Genomic DNA, 14,014 nt, shown 5'->3' with positions numbered 1-14,014 from the left:
CACACCTGCCGGGGGCCACGCAGCACCCGGACTCTGCCAGGGTCTCCCGGGAAGAGGACGGGGCGCCGGGCCGCTCCCTTGAAGGCCAGGGAAGCCGAGGTGCCGGTCGGGGCGTGCCCGGGGCCCCACCGCTAGGCAGCGCGCGTGCAGACGTGGAGCCGGGCTGGGGAGTAACGGGCGTGCGGCTGGCTCTTGTCCCTGCAGTGACCTTGTCAGACGAGCTGTGGGCAGTGGGCCCCGCCGGCTCCCTCCTGCAGCGGCTGACTAGGACTTTCAGCCGCTCCCACGGCGCCCCGAGCAGCCAGGCCACCGCCCCCCACCCCGAGGACCTGGACGACGAGTGGGAGGTCATCTGAAGGAGCTCTCGGCAGGGGGGCCACCGAGACCCGTGTGGCGGACACGGGCGGTTTTGAGTCGCTTGCCCTTGGACGTGCCTCGCCCGCTCTTGTCGGGCACGTCTAGCCAGGTGGGACGCTCCGCTCTTGCTTTCCTCCGTATTTGTTTCCGTCTCATTCCAGAACCCACAGCCTTGGCCGAGAGGTGCGGAGCCGTTGCTGCAGCAGCAGGGCCTCTGACTCGCGCTGAGACCGTCCCCAGGTGGGACGGCGGCTGCTCCAGTTGCATGCACTGTGGTACCGCCGTCTGCTGTGGTCACCTTCCCCTCGCTGACCGCTCCCGGGCCCGTGGAGCCCAAGGTCAGTGCCGTCCATCCGCCGAATGTGTTCCTGGGATGGCTTCGTCTCCACCACAGGGTCCCCCCACCTCCTCTCTGAGACGCAGGCCCCAGCGCCCATTCCCTGCTGGCCACACCAGATGGGAAGCCAGCTGTGCCAGGACGAGGACACACGCATAGCGACATGCACACGCCACACACACCCTCCCCGCCCGCTCCCAGGGGGCCGGGCTCGCCTCCAGCAGAACAGGAAAGGCCAGTGGGTGACCCGGAATACGGAAGTGTGCGTGTGTATCCGAGGCAGGTGTGGTGGGGCGTGGGAACCTTAGCCATGTTAGTGACATAGGAATGTCATAGGGTGACACTCAGCCCTGCTGCTGGCGACGTCGTGAAAACCAGAAGCACCTTCAGAGGATGAATCTACTAATTCTTGCCTTTTTTGTTTGTTGTATTACAAACCTACATGAGATACCTCACTTGAAATCAGATCTTACAAATTTAGAAGAGAAATGTATTTTCTGAAACCAGGGGAAGGCCTTTGATTCCTTCCCCTGGTTTATCCTGAGCCTGCACTGTTCTTGGCTGCAGCTTCAGAGGATGGACGCCGCCCTGCGTGTCCTCGATGTGTGGGGCAGCCACGGGACCTGCCTGCTGGCTGCGAGTGGCAGCCAGACATTGTCAGCGGGCATCTGGGTGGGTGCCCAGCGAGGTTGAAACTGGGGCCTGCTGTGGCCACGTCAGACTTCAGTCCATGGGCTCGGCCTGCAGTGCCTACCCTTGTCGCTGGCATCTGAGCTGTAGGACTCTGCAGCCCAGCCAGGCATCCGCCCTGAGCCCGCCACCCCTCCCTCTTGGAGGCAGCCCCACGGAAGGACTCCAGCCTGGCTGCTTTTTTTAGCCTGCCCTTGGCCCGGGGCCCAGTTACTCAATGCCTGTTTGCTACTAAGCAGGTGTGTCCGGGAGCCCCCAGGCCACAGGTGAAGAGCGATAAGATTTGTTCTCTGACAGGACCCAGGTAGCCATGAGGATGGAGGTTTTCCAGGTCTAAATGAGGACAAGATGCTGAAATCCCAGACCTTACTTACTACTTCACTTTTATAGAATGCGTTTTTTCAGAAGTCTGGTGACAGCAGAGGGAGCGCAGGCGGCTGAGGCTCCTCTTCTGCGTATGTTGTGCCTTTTGCCGGGCTCCTCAGATGGCAGAGCTCTCCTGAACCCACGGGACTTTAGTGCAATTAACCCAGTCTAGTTAGTTTGATACTTTTAAACTACTTGTAGCCTCAGTGCTTTGTACAGTTTTTTTTTTTCTTTTTTCTTTTTTAAGTTGTGCTTTGAGACAGTGCAATAAACTAGACTTTTCCGAGCCTAGTCGAGTCTGATGTCTGAGTGGTGAGAAGGTGCCCTGAGTGGGCACTCAGGAAGGCTGTTCCCACTGGTGCTGCAAAGAATCTGCTGCTGGTGTTGCCAGCCCAGCCCCACGGCCAGGAGGGTGTGGGCAGACGTCATTTCGTGACCAGTTTGCCCGGGGGCTGTCCTGGGGGAGTGCCACTGCAGAGGTGGCCCTGGGGAGGACACTGTACCGTGAGGCAGAGCACAGGGCCGCTGTGGGCAGGCTCTGGGGGCTCGAGACCCTGGGCCTGAGTCTTCATCCAGGACACAAAACCAGACACCAGAAGTGCCCTAGTGGAAACCAGCACGTGGAAAAAAGATCACGTTCACGACAGCGGCGGGATGCGTCACCTGCCGGGAAACAGCCTGAACAAGAAATGTCAGACTCGGTCGAGAGCTGGCCAAGCTCTCCTGAAGGCTTCCAAGAGAGCCCGAATTGGGAGGCAGTTGGCGCTCCTGATGGAAGACCACAGCCGCTGTGCAAGGAAACACACCAGTCCTTTCCAAAGGCATTTATGGCTTTCACTCAATTTGTCAAAATCCCCACTGGGATTTTCTTTGTTGGGGGTAGGCAGAGAAGAACCCATAAAATAATGTTCATACCCACAGACACCCCCCTTGACTGTGCCAGATATGCTGTGAGGGTCTCACGCGTGCAGCTTCACGTCCTCAGTAGGGCCCTGAGAGGTCAATACCATTAGCCCCAGTGAGACCCAGAGAGGAGAAGTAACTTGCTTAAGTCAGCACAAGGAGCGCTGGGGTTGGAGCCCAGCTCGGTGGGACTCCAGACCTGCGCTGTCTGATGCCACCTCACTGTCTTGAGAAGAAGAAACAGATGAGGATTGCCAGGAGCGATGACAGGGGCCAGCAAACGAAGTGGGATGTGGATGGAAGGGCCAGTGACGTCAGGCAGCCCAGCGAGGTCCACGGGGAGTTAACAAGGTGAAGGCGGCACGCAGGTGAGAGGACGGGACAGTGACTTCACAGTTAACTGATGCGGCCCGCTACTTAACCATTCAGACAAACATTAAGTGGATTAAAGAGTCTTAAAACTAGGGGGCAAAAAACTATCTGATTTCTGGATGGCAAGCACTTTCTAAACTCAAAAGTAGTGGGAAAAGTCAGAGGAAAATACTATATAGATTTGATTTCTTCAAAATATAAAGATGCCGTGAATTAAAAACCCCGCATAAAACTAGAAGGGGAAATAGTTGCAACAAGTCGGAGGAACACCGAAGACACACATATGGACAAAGGAGATGAAAGGGCACTGCTTAGTGCACACCCAGGGCAGGCGTGCACATGGAGCAAGCGGGGAGCCCCCGTTGGCACGGCCCTTCTGGGAAAGCCACTGGGTCCAGCAGCAGCCTTAAAACCCTCAAGTCCCGGAACTCCTACTTCTGGAAGCCTGTCCTCAAGAACAAATCCTAAGTCAGGGTTAAACATACGGCGCAGCATCGTTTGTAATTGTGAAACACTAAAAACAACTGACATTCGGGAGCATTCCTCTCATGAAACAATATGCAGATGTTAGAAAGCACGTGTCTTCCCGGGGGATGTACGTTCTGAGCAGTCTGTCATGCAGTTTCATCATAGCAGCGTTAAGTCTCTTGGGCGTGGTAATGATCACGTGAGTTTGTAGGCGATCATACCTACAGGGAGAGGTAGATGATGCCAGTGGACACGGTGTACTCTAACTTTTGGTGGGTTTGCAATCTTTTTCGTAATTCCAGGGCACAGAGGAGGGGCAGAAAGACACTACCCAAGCAGCTGGTCATGGTGGTCCCCTGTAGTGTGCACCTTTTTGTATCTTTTGAATTTGAGCCATGTAAATGTGTTATTTATTCCAAAAAGAAATAAAGTTCACATTTTAAAGCCTCAGTTCTCTCTAACGTCAGCTCTATCGTATCAGCGCCAGCTGAATCAGATATCACAGAGTAAACACCAGAGGCTTCCCAAAAATCGTATTTACACAATGTTTTACAGTGAACGGAAATGCTTACTCTACAGTAAGTTTTTAAATACTAGATTTGATCTGATGTCATGTGAAAAAGTATGCATAGAAAAAGAATTTGAACATATGTATATATGTGCATAGAGAAAAACAGAAGAAAATACACCAAATGCTAGTAGCAGTGGTTGTCTGGGTGGTGGGATGCCGCCAGGCAGGCGGGCAGCCTCTTTACCTGGGAGCTGCATGGAGGGGCCCCTGCCACATCCTGCCCTGGATTTCTCTGCACAGTCCGAGCGTTCTACCATGAGCATGCATTCTATCAGCAGAAATTCTTTATAAAAGTCACTGAAGATGTGGGAATTCCCTGGCGGTCCAGCGGTTAGGACTCCTCGCTTTCACTGCCTGGGCCCCGGATTCAGTCCCTGGTCGGGGAACTAAGATCCCGCAAGCCGCACGGTGTGGCTTAAAAAAAAAAAAATCACTGAGTGGCTTCCCTGGTGGCACAGTGGTTGAGAGTCCGCCTGCCGATGCAGGGGACGTGGGTTCGTGCCCCGGTCCGGGAGGATCCCACATGCCGCGGAGCGGCTGGGCCCGTGAGCCATGGCCGCTGAGCCTGCGCGTCCGGAGCCTGTGTTCCGCAACAGGAGAGGCCACAGCAGTGAGAGGCCCGCGTACCGCAAAAAAAAAAAAAAAAAAAAAAAAATCACTGAGGATAGAAATCTCTTCTCTTCAGCCTCTGCCTTGGCTGGGATGCTCACACGCGTGTGGACATGGTCACGACCCTCAAACCACACGCTCAAAGGCTGTGCATTTGTTATGTCAAGTACGCCTCAATGTTAAACCGTAGCAGGACAAAACCAGTCACCGTGGAGCAGGGCTGCTTCACACCCACACACTTCTGGAGCAGAAGCCTTCCCCAGCCGTGCCTGTTTCCCCTCCATCCCGACTTCAGGAAGCACCCTTGTTCTGAACAGGATTTCAGGTAACTTAGGAAACTGCTCTCAATACAGTATTTTAAAGTTGAAGAAACTGACAGGAAAGGAAATCAGTGGGAATATCGAGGTAGTGGGGTAAGTTAGCACACAACACGGCCAAAGTGGGGGCAGAGCAGGGGCCTTGTGGCCACAGGCCGTCACAGGGCTGTGTGTCCCTTTTGGGCTCCAGGCACGGGGTCACAGTACCTTGGGGACGAGCGGCCCAGCCTTCTCTGTCCTCCCCGACAGGTGTCTGGGGTGCAGGGATTCTGGCCCCCGAGCTCTCCAGAGTTGGAAGTTCACTGGGCCCCTGGGTGGGCATGGCAGGGGCAGTACTGGCAGGAGTGGGGCTTTCCTTAGACAAGGTTCATGGAATGAAGGAAGTGAACAAACGAACCAAGGCGCTTTGCCCCAGACACGTGGGCCTTGTCCCAGGCAGAGCCACTGCCTTTGAGGAGCCATCAAGGCCGCCTGCCAGCAGCCAAGAGCTGAGTCTCCGGGCGGACTCGCCCTCCCCAGGCCTCCCTGCTCATCGCCAGGGCGACAGTGGTGACGGGGTGCTGGAGGGCCCGGGGGAGCGATAAGGCCAGTGCTGAGGCCCGCCTGCCCGCCCTCGCTCGGCCGGCCGGCAGCAGCGGCCAGATAACCCTGAGGCTTCTCGCCCTGCACTGTTGCCCTGGGTTCTGTGCTCCCACGGACGCCTGGGGTGCCCTGGGCCAGGGGTCCCCAGTGGGACTCAGGCCCCGCTCTGCTGCCACAGGGCTTCCTCAGCCTTCCCTGTGGCTCCCTGTCCCACCCGGCTGCGGCCAGGACACCCGGGGCTGACGCCCCCCGCTGCCGTCCTGCCCTGCACCCCTCCAAGCTATGAGCTGTGCTCCGGGGCTGGGCCCCCTGCTGTGGTGCCCACAACAACTCCTGCCCGGATCCTGCCCTGCGTGCCAGGACCAGCCCAGGGGCTGCCTCCTGCTCCCCGGACAATGGGTTCTGTGGGGTCCCCGCCAGGGAGCCCCCCCAACCTTGCATCACCCCATCCCCAGCCCAGGGGGCTCAAAGGAGTTCATCACCAAAGGGGCAGCTGTATGTCTAGCAGGGAAGCGGATGGGGGCCTAGCCCTGGGCCTTGGGCCAGGAGGGCTGACCCCACAGAGGACAGAGCTGGGACCTGGGAGACATGAGGGGAAGTCCGCATGCCCAGGTCCCCCGTCGGGTGCCCAGGTTCTTTCCAGGCAGAAGCTGCTTGGGCACGAGGGCACCAAGAGTTCCCAACATCTCCCTAAGCCCAGAGCCCAGAAGCCACGGAGACCTGCTGCTCTGGTCTGCCCTTTCCACCTCCTCCAAAGGAATGCACCCTCCCCCAGCAACGCATCCCCGGTTAAGAACCGGGGGACTCCTGATGTCCCAAGTTTTAAGCTAGAGATGCTAGTATCCACTGCCCCCAAGTGTCAAGGTTCAGAAAGGCTGTTTAACTGGGCCGGGACACACAGCAGGAGGGGAGAAGCCCTCGCTGCCACCCAGAATCTAGGATCAGCACCGGGCCGTACACCCCTCCATCCCCCCCTCCTCCCCACCAGGGCTGTGTGCCCACCCACCCCACGCTTCCCAGCAACGGGGGTCACATCCTTGCCAGGGCAGGTAGGGAGCTTGGAGATGCTCCAAAGCCCCTTTGTAAGCAGTTGGGGACACTGAAGCCCAAGGCAGGGGTTTCTCCAAGGTCACCCTCAGAGTGGGTGGCAGGTGCAGACCAGAACCAGGCCCCCTGGCAGAGCTTCCCGCTGCCCAGGCCCCTTCCACAGCCCCCCTCTGACGGCCCATCACCCTGGACTCTGCCACCACCACCCAAAGCCCCTTCGGCCCCCAGGCATGCCCCCCTCGGGGACACAGGGGGCAGGGTGGGCAGTGGGTGCCCCCAGCCAGGCGGTCACTGTTCATCGGGCAGATCGTTAGCCCTCTGCTCCTGGCAGAACATCGTGGCCCTCCAGCCCATGCCGGCGCGGGTTGAATTTCACGGCCCAGCAGAATTCCCGGGCAGGACAGCCTGGCCATCCCTGATCCCACGGCTCCTCGGGGCACGGACCCAGCTTCTCAGCCAGGGTCCCTCTGTCCTGAAGGGTCAACCAGTCTCCATCTTCAAAGCCTTCCTGCGGAAACCAGGTCTACTGGCTGAGGCTGGAGGGCCCACCCACGGGATGACGCAGCCACCCCCGTCAGGAGCCCCAGGATTAGGTACCTGCTAGTCGCCAGAGAGAGCCAATGGGGCGACTGCGACAAGTCCAGGCCTGGGCTTCTTTGGGGAGGGGGCGGTCCCAGTGACAGCCGAGGAGGAGGCAGGTGGCCAGTACGGGACGGGGGCAAACAGGAGGCACAGCCTGGGTCCTGCCCTCCACACCTCGGGACCTGAGGCCCAGCCCCACAGGGGAGTGGTCGAGGCCCCACCTGCTGACGGGGCAGAGAACCTCCACCCAGCGCCCACGGGCGGTTCCCTCGGCCTCCAGGCCTTTGCACCCGCCGTCCCCCTGCCTGGACACGTCAGTCCACCCCCCTGCACCTGCCCAGCTCAGCTGTCTCTCCCTCTGGGACACCTTCCCAGAGGCTCTAAATCAAGATGGGAGGCCGCTCCTCAGGGTCTGGGTAGTGAGCTGAGGGCAGGGCCCGGCTCTCAGGCGTCGTCTGACCCCGTAGCCCAGCTCCATCTACACAGGGAGGTGGGGAGCTGAGCACCTCCGGATCCAGAAGACCTGCAGCTCCGGGTCCGCCTGCCCGTCCTAGCCCAGCCCCCAAAGCACGCTACAGACAAAGCAGAGATTCCGCTGTCCAGAGAACAATATATGTAAAGTGCCGGGTACAACGCTCTGAAAAATAGTATTCTCCAAAAATCCAGCACACGGGGTGCCCCCGCGGTCTAGCCCTTGCCCGTGAGGTCCAGTGGCTGTAGGAAGGGCGGCAGCGGCAGCTCGTCCAGGGCCTCGGGGAAGCGGCCGGGCGAGATGGCGGTGACCAGCACCTGCATGGCACGCGCGAAGAGCGAGGGTGGCGCCAGGCCCGCCAGCCACTGGAACTTGTCCTCGCCCAGCAGCCGCTGCCAGCGCGGCCGGTCGCCCAGCAGCTCGCGGCGGGCCGGGCCGGCTGCGTCCGCCGGCGTGTACAGCGCCAGTAAGTCAAGCAGCAGCAGGCGGCGCTGGCGTGGCTCCCCGGGCGCTGGCGCCCCGACAGCGGGGGCGGCCCCGGCATCACGGCCCAGCTGACGCAGCAGCAGCTCGAGCGGCGTGAGGCCGCCGCCGTCGCGCAGGCCGGGCGAGGCGCCGTGCCCGAGCAGCAGGAAGAGGCACTCGGGGCGCGCCAGCTCGCAGGCCACGTGCAGCGACGTGCCGCCGCCCTCCACGCGGCTACAGCCTCGCCGGTCGAGCAGGCGCGCGCGCTCCTCGGCCGGGAAGTCGCGCACGGTGCGCAGAATGCGGCGCAGGATGCCCACACGGTTGTAGCGCACGGCCAGCGCCACGTGCGGCCCGGGCGCCGCGCAGCAGCGGAAGCCGGCGCTGGGCGGCGCGAGCGCGCACCGCGGGAACGTGGCCAGCAGGTAGTGCGCATACGCCTGGTGGTCGTGCACGAGGGCGTAGAGCAGCGCCTCCGACGGCGAGTAGGCGGCGGCGCGCCCGCGCTCGTCCCAGTGGAAGGCCTCGCTAGCGCGCATGTCCTCCAGCAGCCACACGGGCAGCAGGTCGCGAACGGCCTGGTAGAAAGCGAACGACGACTTGCGACACTGCTTCTGCGCCCGCGAGCGCGCTGCGCCCGCGCCCTCGGGCCCGCCGTTCGCGCCGCCCCCAGGCCGCCGCGTGTCCCACGGCATGCTGGCGGCGCCTCCCGGTCTCACGGCATGGGCCTGGGGCCGACCACCTGCGGGCAGAGGGAAGCGCGGTGAGGGTTGAGGGTTGAAGTTCCGGGCGGAGAGGGGTCTCCCGTCCAATCTTCACACAGCCCCACCTGTCCGGCCCTCTCTCGTACCTGCCCCCAGCCTCCGACCGGCCCTCCCAGTCACTCCTCACAGCTTCCCTTCTCTCCCAGGCCCTGAACCACCTCCCACATCCTTGATCTAGCTGCGCCTGGTCGCCCTCCCCAAAACTGTCTTGTTCTCCGGTACCTCTGCTAAAGATGCCCTTCCCTGTCCCTGCCCTCACAGCCCCAGCTACCGTCAAGGCCACACAGAAACCCCACACCCCGTCCAGCCCAGGGACCCACTGGAAGAGTTCCTGCTCCCACCTGTGAGAGCTGCATCCAACTCCAATCAAGGGGAAAGCCAGGTAGGGGACTAGGAAAGCTGCATCCCACATCTCAAGCTGAGGCAAATCTTTTCTGTAGCCCAAGCTCCCTATCCCCAGCCCCATCTAACCTTGACTCTGTCATCTGACCCCCGACTGCGGTCGAGGGCCCTACCCCAGGCGAGGCAGGGTCAGAGCTCTAGACTCAGACCTACCTGGCTAGCGCACCGCGATTACCTAGTTCTGTGTAGGTGGGTGTATTACTGTTGCCTGAGCCTCAGCTTCCTCATCTGTAAGAAAGAGGGAAGGCAGTCTGTGAGCCATAGCAGGAAGTGGGGGCCTCTAGCCTTCCACCCAAACATGGTGTTTACTGGATGTCACCGCCCCTAGCTCCTGGGAGGAGGCAAGAGGATGAAATCAACCTAGAAACTGGCGTGTACACTCTTCACAGTCTGTAAATCCCCTCCAGGTCTGCTAGTTCCCTGAGTCTTCCCAATGACTAGAAGAAGCAGGTACTGTCATCCCATTTTCCAGTAAGGGACAAACTTGTCCAAGGTCAGTCGGCAAGTCATGGTAGAGACAGGCCTGGAACCCAGATCTCCTAACTCCTATATCGGGCTCATTCCAGAAGTGGGGGGACCCCCAACCCACAGGGAACCCAGATTGAGCCCTAACCTTGCCCTCTGAGCCCCCTGCGCCAACCTGAGCCCTGACCTCCAACCCCTGGCCCTGGCCCAAGCTCCCCACTGCGTTTTCTCAAGGGTAAGCCCTTGGTCACAAGGGACCTGGGTCAGCGGATAAGCTGCGTCCACACACACTGGGTAACTAAGTTACAGAGACGGGCACAGGGGTTGGGGGCTGGAGCCACAGCACCCTTTTGGGGACACCGTAACTGGAGCACCACGCCTGGGTCTCCGCGCCCCGGGTGCACCCTGTGTGGACACTGGGAGCGGGGCAGGTTACGTAAAGTTGAGCCGCCCCACGTCACCGGGCAGCGAGTCACGGTCGCGGCTCAGTGAATGGGGGGTTGGGCCACCGAGGGCAAGGCCGCGCGCCCAGGGCCGCCCGCCAGTTTCTCCCCGTCCCCTACTGGCGGCACGGCCGGACCCCGGGTGGCCGCGGGTCGCGGGTCGAGGCCAGAGTGTCTGCGGGCCGGTGGCCGGCGCAGCGAGGGCTGCACCTGCGTGCGCGTGTGTCTGGGGGGGATGAGGGGGGCGGCGGCTACACGCCGAGCCGGCCGAGGAAGGGGGACTCACCGTGGGGGTCGGAGGGGCCGCTGGCCTGGCGTCCCCGCCCCCGCTGCGGGCCGGAAAGCTTGCTGGCCCCCCGCGGGTCGGCGCGCAGGCGAAGCTCCCAGGACAGACGGACGGGAGGGTGCCGCCGGCGCCCGCGCCCGCCGCAGCCGCACTCTGAGCCGCCGCGGCCAGACCGCTGGGCGGCGGTGCCGGCGCCGGCGGCGGGCGGGCGAGCGGCGGGCGGCGCAGTGCGGCCCCGGCCGGGCAGGACCGCGGGGCCGCCCGCCGCCGCCATTGGCCCGCGCTGCCGGCCCCCGCCACCACCCATTGGCCGCCGCGCTGCACCATTGTTACGTCACCGGTCGGCGGGCGGGGCGCCCAGGGGGACCCGCGGAAAAGTTGGGAGAAACTTGAGGGCGCGCGGGGGGCGGGGCCGCGATGCGGAGTGAACGGGGCGGGGCTCCCGGAAACCCGAGTGGCCGGCGAGAAAAGGCTCCGGGTTTCGAGCTCCCGGCGACGGGAGACCCGCGCCGGGAAGGGCCCCTGGGCCCCGCCTGCTGTGCCCCGGCTCGGTGGGAGACTGGGCGCGCACTTAGGCGCTCCGGCTCCGCCGAGCGTGACTTTCTTCGGCACCCCACGAGTCGTATTCCACATCCCCTTTACGCTGACCCTCTGTGACCTTGGGGATGACCTCCTCCGGGACTTTTCTGGGACTGTACATGGAGGGGTCGGGGCGTAGGAACTGTCACCCCTAAGGGTCCTGGCCGCTTTCTGCCCGGGAGGGTCGGGGCGTCTCGAGCCCCTGCTCCATGCTGACTTTCCCAGGGTACGAATGGATGAACGGATGCGGACAGCCATTTATGAGGGCCTAGTGTGTACCAGTCTCTGTGCTAAACATACTTGATTTCAATTCATTTTCGCAACCGGTAGCCGTGGGAATTATGACTCCTAATTCACCGGCCAGGACATCGGGGCTCACTGGGAGGTGACCTCCAAGTGAGGAGAAGCTAAAAGGGAAGCTGGGCGCTTCCCTTTCTTTCCTTCAGACATTTGTGGTGGATGGGGCCCTGACCACCCCGGCCTCTCCACAAGGGGGCCAAAGTGTGGAGCACACACGTGCCGGAGAGCCACCAGATACCCCCACCCAAAATGCCACCCACCTCAGTGCAACATGGCCCTGCAGGCCCTACCATACCTCTCAGGGGGTCCATGATCACCACCAGATTTACAGAAAACGATCATGGGCCAGGGGTGGGGGGGTACAGGGAACACTGGGCTGGGAGTCCAGGGTCTATCTCTGCCCCACCTCACCTGTCCTCTCCTCCCTGCTTTAGTCCTCAGTCTCCCTACAATTTCTCCCAGCTGTCCTTTTCCAGACCTCTCTGATGGGTGGGGCAAAGTGAATGGAAATCCTGGGGTTGCACGGTTGACACTGGCCTTCTGGAGCCCCCAGACCCTGGGAGACAACGTAGGGAGGTGGTGTCCCAGGTGAACTACCTGTGGCTCAAGACGCTAGCTGCCCTGCTCCCATGTCCCCATTATATCCTTCAAGGGCTGCAGTGAGATCTCACAGCATCTCCATGGCTGCTGGTGGAATGAGGGTGACAGGGCATCGGCTGTAGGTGCCTGGTGTGCAGCTGGCCTCGGGGCAGTTCTCTCTCCACCCCTCGAACCCTCCTCGCCTCCCCTCGTCACTCTTCGCTGGGATTCCCGAAGCCCTCTCTCAGAATCAAGTCCGACCCTGAAACAGGAGGGAAGGGGGCAGGGCACAACCTTTAAAAGAATGACACAGCCCGAGGACACTACACAAACTGATTAGGACCAAAGAGGTCCAGGATGGTGAACGAGTCAACTTCCACTAGACCTTGAGCCTCAGTATACGCTCCTTGTAATATATTAGCATATGCTAAATGACACACCCACAGGCGCCACGACAGTTCCAAGGCCAGCCATAAAGGTCTAAAAGTGGGCGGTGGCCCAATTCCTGGAAATCCCGCCCCTTCCCTAAAATAGCTGGAATACTCCTCCCACTCATTAGCCTGTGAAACTACCCACCCCTATAAGAACCGACAACCCTGTACCCTGGGGCCACTCTCTCCTTCTGAGATGGCCCACACTCTGCCTTGTGGAGTGTGTTTATCTCTAAAGAAATCCACTTCTTACCCATCACTTTGTCTCTGACTGAATTCTTTCTGCGATGAGACATCAAGAACCTGAGCTTCATTAAGTCCTGAGACCAGGTGTGTGATCTCAGTTAAAAGACCGTGGGTTCGAGTCCCAGCCTGTGGGTCCAAGTCCCAATCTAAGCTGCACGGTTTCAACCCCATTTCTCCACTACTTAGAAAGCTTCCCATGGACATGGGCTTAGCCAGAAAGACCAAGTGGGGCAGAGGAAAGGCATTCCTGGCCCGGACACGGCTGCAGCAAAGGTCTGGAAGCGGCAGAGGGAGGCTCCAGAGGTCAGTTGGGAGGGACCGGGAAGCATAGGGCCTTGAATGGCTAGACAAGGAACTTGGGTGTGTCCAAGGACCTGGAGGTTTGGAAGTTAGTGGATTATTTCAGGCATACAAAACGATAATATAACTTTGAAATGCCTGGGAGCCCAGGAGCCAGTTTAAGAACTAACATGTGGGGAAATCTGAAGGCCTGCGTGCCTGTCCTGCCGCCCAGTCCCAGCGCCGGCGCTTTCCCACGGTGGCAGCTGACACTGTAACCCTCCCCATCACGCTGTCAGCGCGCCCTCTCAGCAGCTTGCCTTTTTCTCCCACGGTCGCTTTTAGACTCACGCTCTGGGGTACGCGCCGCTCTGCGTCACACGTCATCTCTGTTGAGTCTTCTGCTGGTGAAAGCTGTCCCCTGTGCCCAGCACGTGTGTGGTCCCCCAGTGCTGCTGTGAACAGCCTGCCCGCGCCTCCATGGGGCTGTGGCAGAGTCTGGGGCGGCGATGGGGGGAAGTGCTCCCCCTAAGGAAGCAGCATCCTGTGCCCGCTGAGGCTGCGAACGGGGGTGGGGGTGGGGAGTGGGCGGAGGAGGGGCAGAGGGCTCAATTCCCAGAGAGACTAAGGGGGCCTGGGAGTGAGAGGACTGCCCGGCTCAGGCCTGGCTCACCAGCACAGCCTTCTAAGTATGGCTTTGACCTTTGACCCTGTCATGCTCCCCTCTCTCTTGGGAGAGCTTGTCCCGCCCCCCCCCCCCCCCACCGCAGGCTCGTGGCGTCAGTGTGCGGCCAGGTCGGAGGGGTAGTGGGCGAGGCTGCAAATACAGACGGACCCCAAGGTCAGTGGGAGGACTTCGGGGGAGCCAGGGCTCCGAGCAGGGGCTGCCTTGGGTTTTCTAAGGCTCCCTCTCACCGCGGGGAGCAAACCCCAGGAAGAGAGGGTGGAAGCCCCAGTAGCTGACTGGCCTGGGAAGGGGTGGCAGGGCGAGCGGCATGGAGGGCACTGGGACAAGCAGCGAATTCTGTGTGGACTCTGACCAACTAGGGTGGGTGTGAGAGGGAGAGAACAGTCTAGAATGCCTCCCGGGTCGGGGAGGAGC

General features: G+C 61.0%; 2 protein-coding genes across 7 annotated transcripts in view; one reads left to right on the top strand and one right to left on the bottom strand.

Moving 5' to 3' along the window:
• Positions 1-3,943, top strand: part of TECPR2 (tectonin beta-propeller repeat containing 2) — a 95,997-nt gene extending 92,054 nt beyond the window's left edge. For all 5 annotated transcript variants that reach the window (XM_067724684.1, XM_067724451.1, XM_067724606.1 and 2 more), the window contains one exon: positions 205-3,943. In XM_067724684.1, coding sequence (XP_067580785.1) covers positions 205-356 — 152 coding nt within the window. In that variant the 3' untranslated portion in view covers positions 357-3,943. The remainder of the gene's footprint in view (positions 1-204) is intronic.
• An 871-nt stretch (positions 3,944-4,814) lies between these two features.
• Positions 4,815-10,718, bottom strand: ANKRD9 (ankyrin repeat domain 9). Of its 2 annotated transcripts, none has more exons than XM_067724983.1 (3): positions 10,499-10,718; positions 9,458-9,532; positions 4,815-8,880 (listed from the first exon to the last, which is right to left on the bottom strand). In XM_067724983.1, the coding sequence occupies exon 3, from the start codon at positions 8,831-8,833 to the stop codon at positions 7,889-7,891; it is 945 nt and encodes a 314-aa protein (XP_067581084.1). In that variant the 5' UTR covers positions 8,834-8,880; positions 9,458-9,532; positions 10,499-10,718; the 3' UTR covers positions 4,815-7,888. The 2 variants fall into 2 exon arrangements, with proteins under 2 accessions (XP_067581084.1, XP_067581093.1); XM_067724992.1 differs by having other exon boundaries at positions 9,480-9,532.
• Between the last annotated feature and the right edge of the window lie 3,296 nt (positions 10,719-14,014).

The sequence above is a fragment of the Pseudorca crassidens genome, chromosome 1, assembly GCF_039906515.1.
Source record: "Pseudorca crassidens isolate mPseCra1 chromosome 1, mPseCra1.hap1, whole genome shotgun sequence".
In the NCBI taxonomy this organism is placed as follows: Eukaryota; Metazoa; Chordata; class Mammalia; order Artiodactyla; family Delphinidae; genus Pseudorca; species Pseudorca crassidens.
The sequence above is the reverse complement of the archived record's forward strand: the minus strand, read 5'-3'. Positions and strand labels throughout refer to the sequence as shown.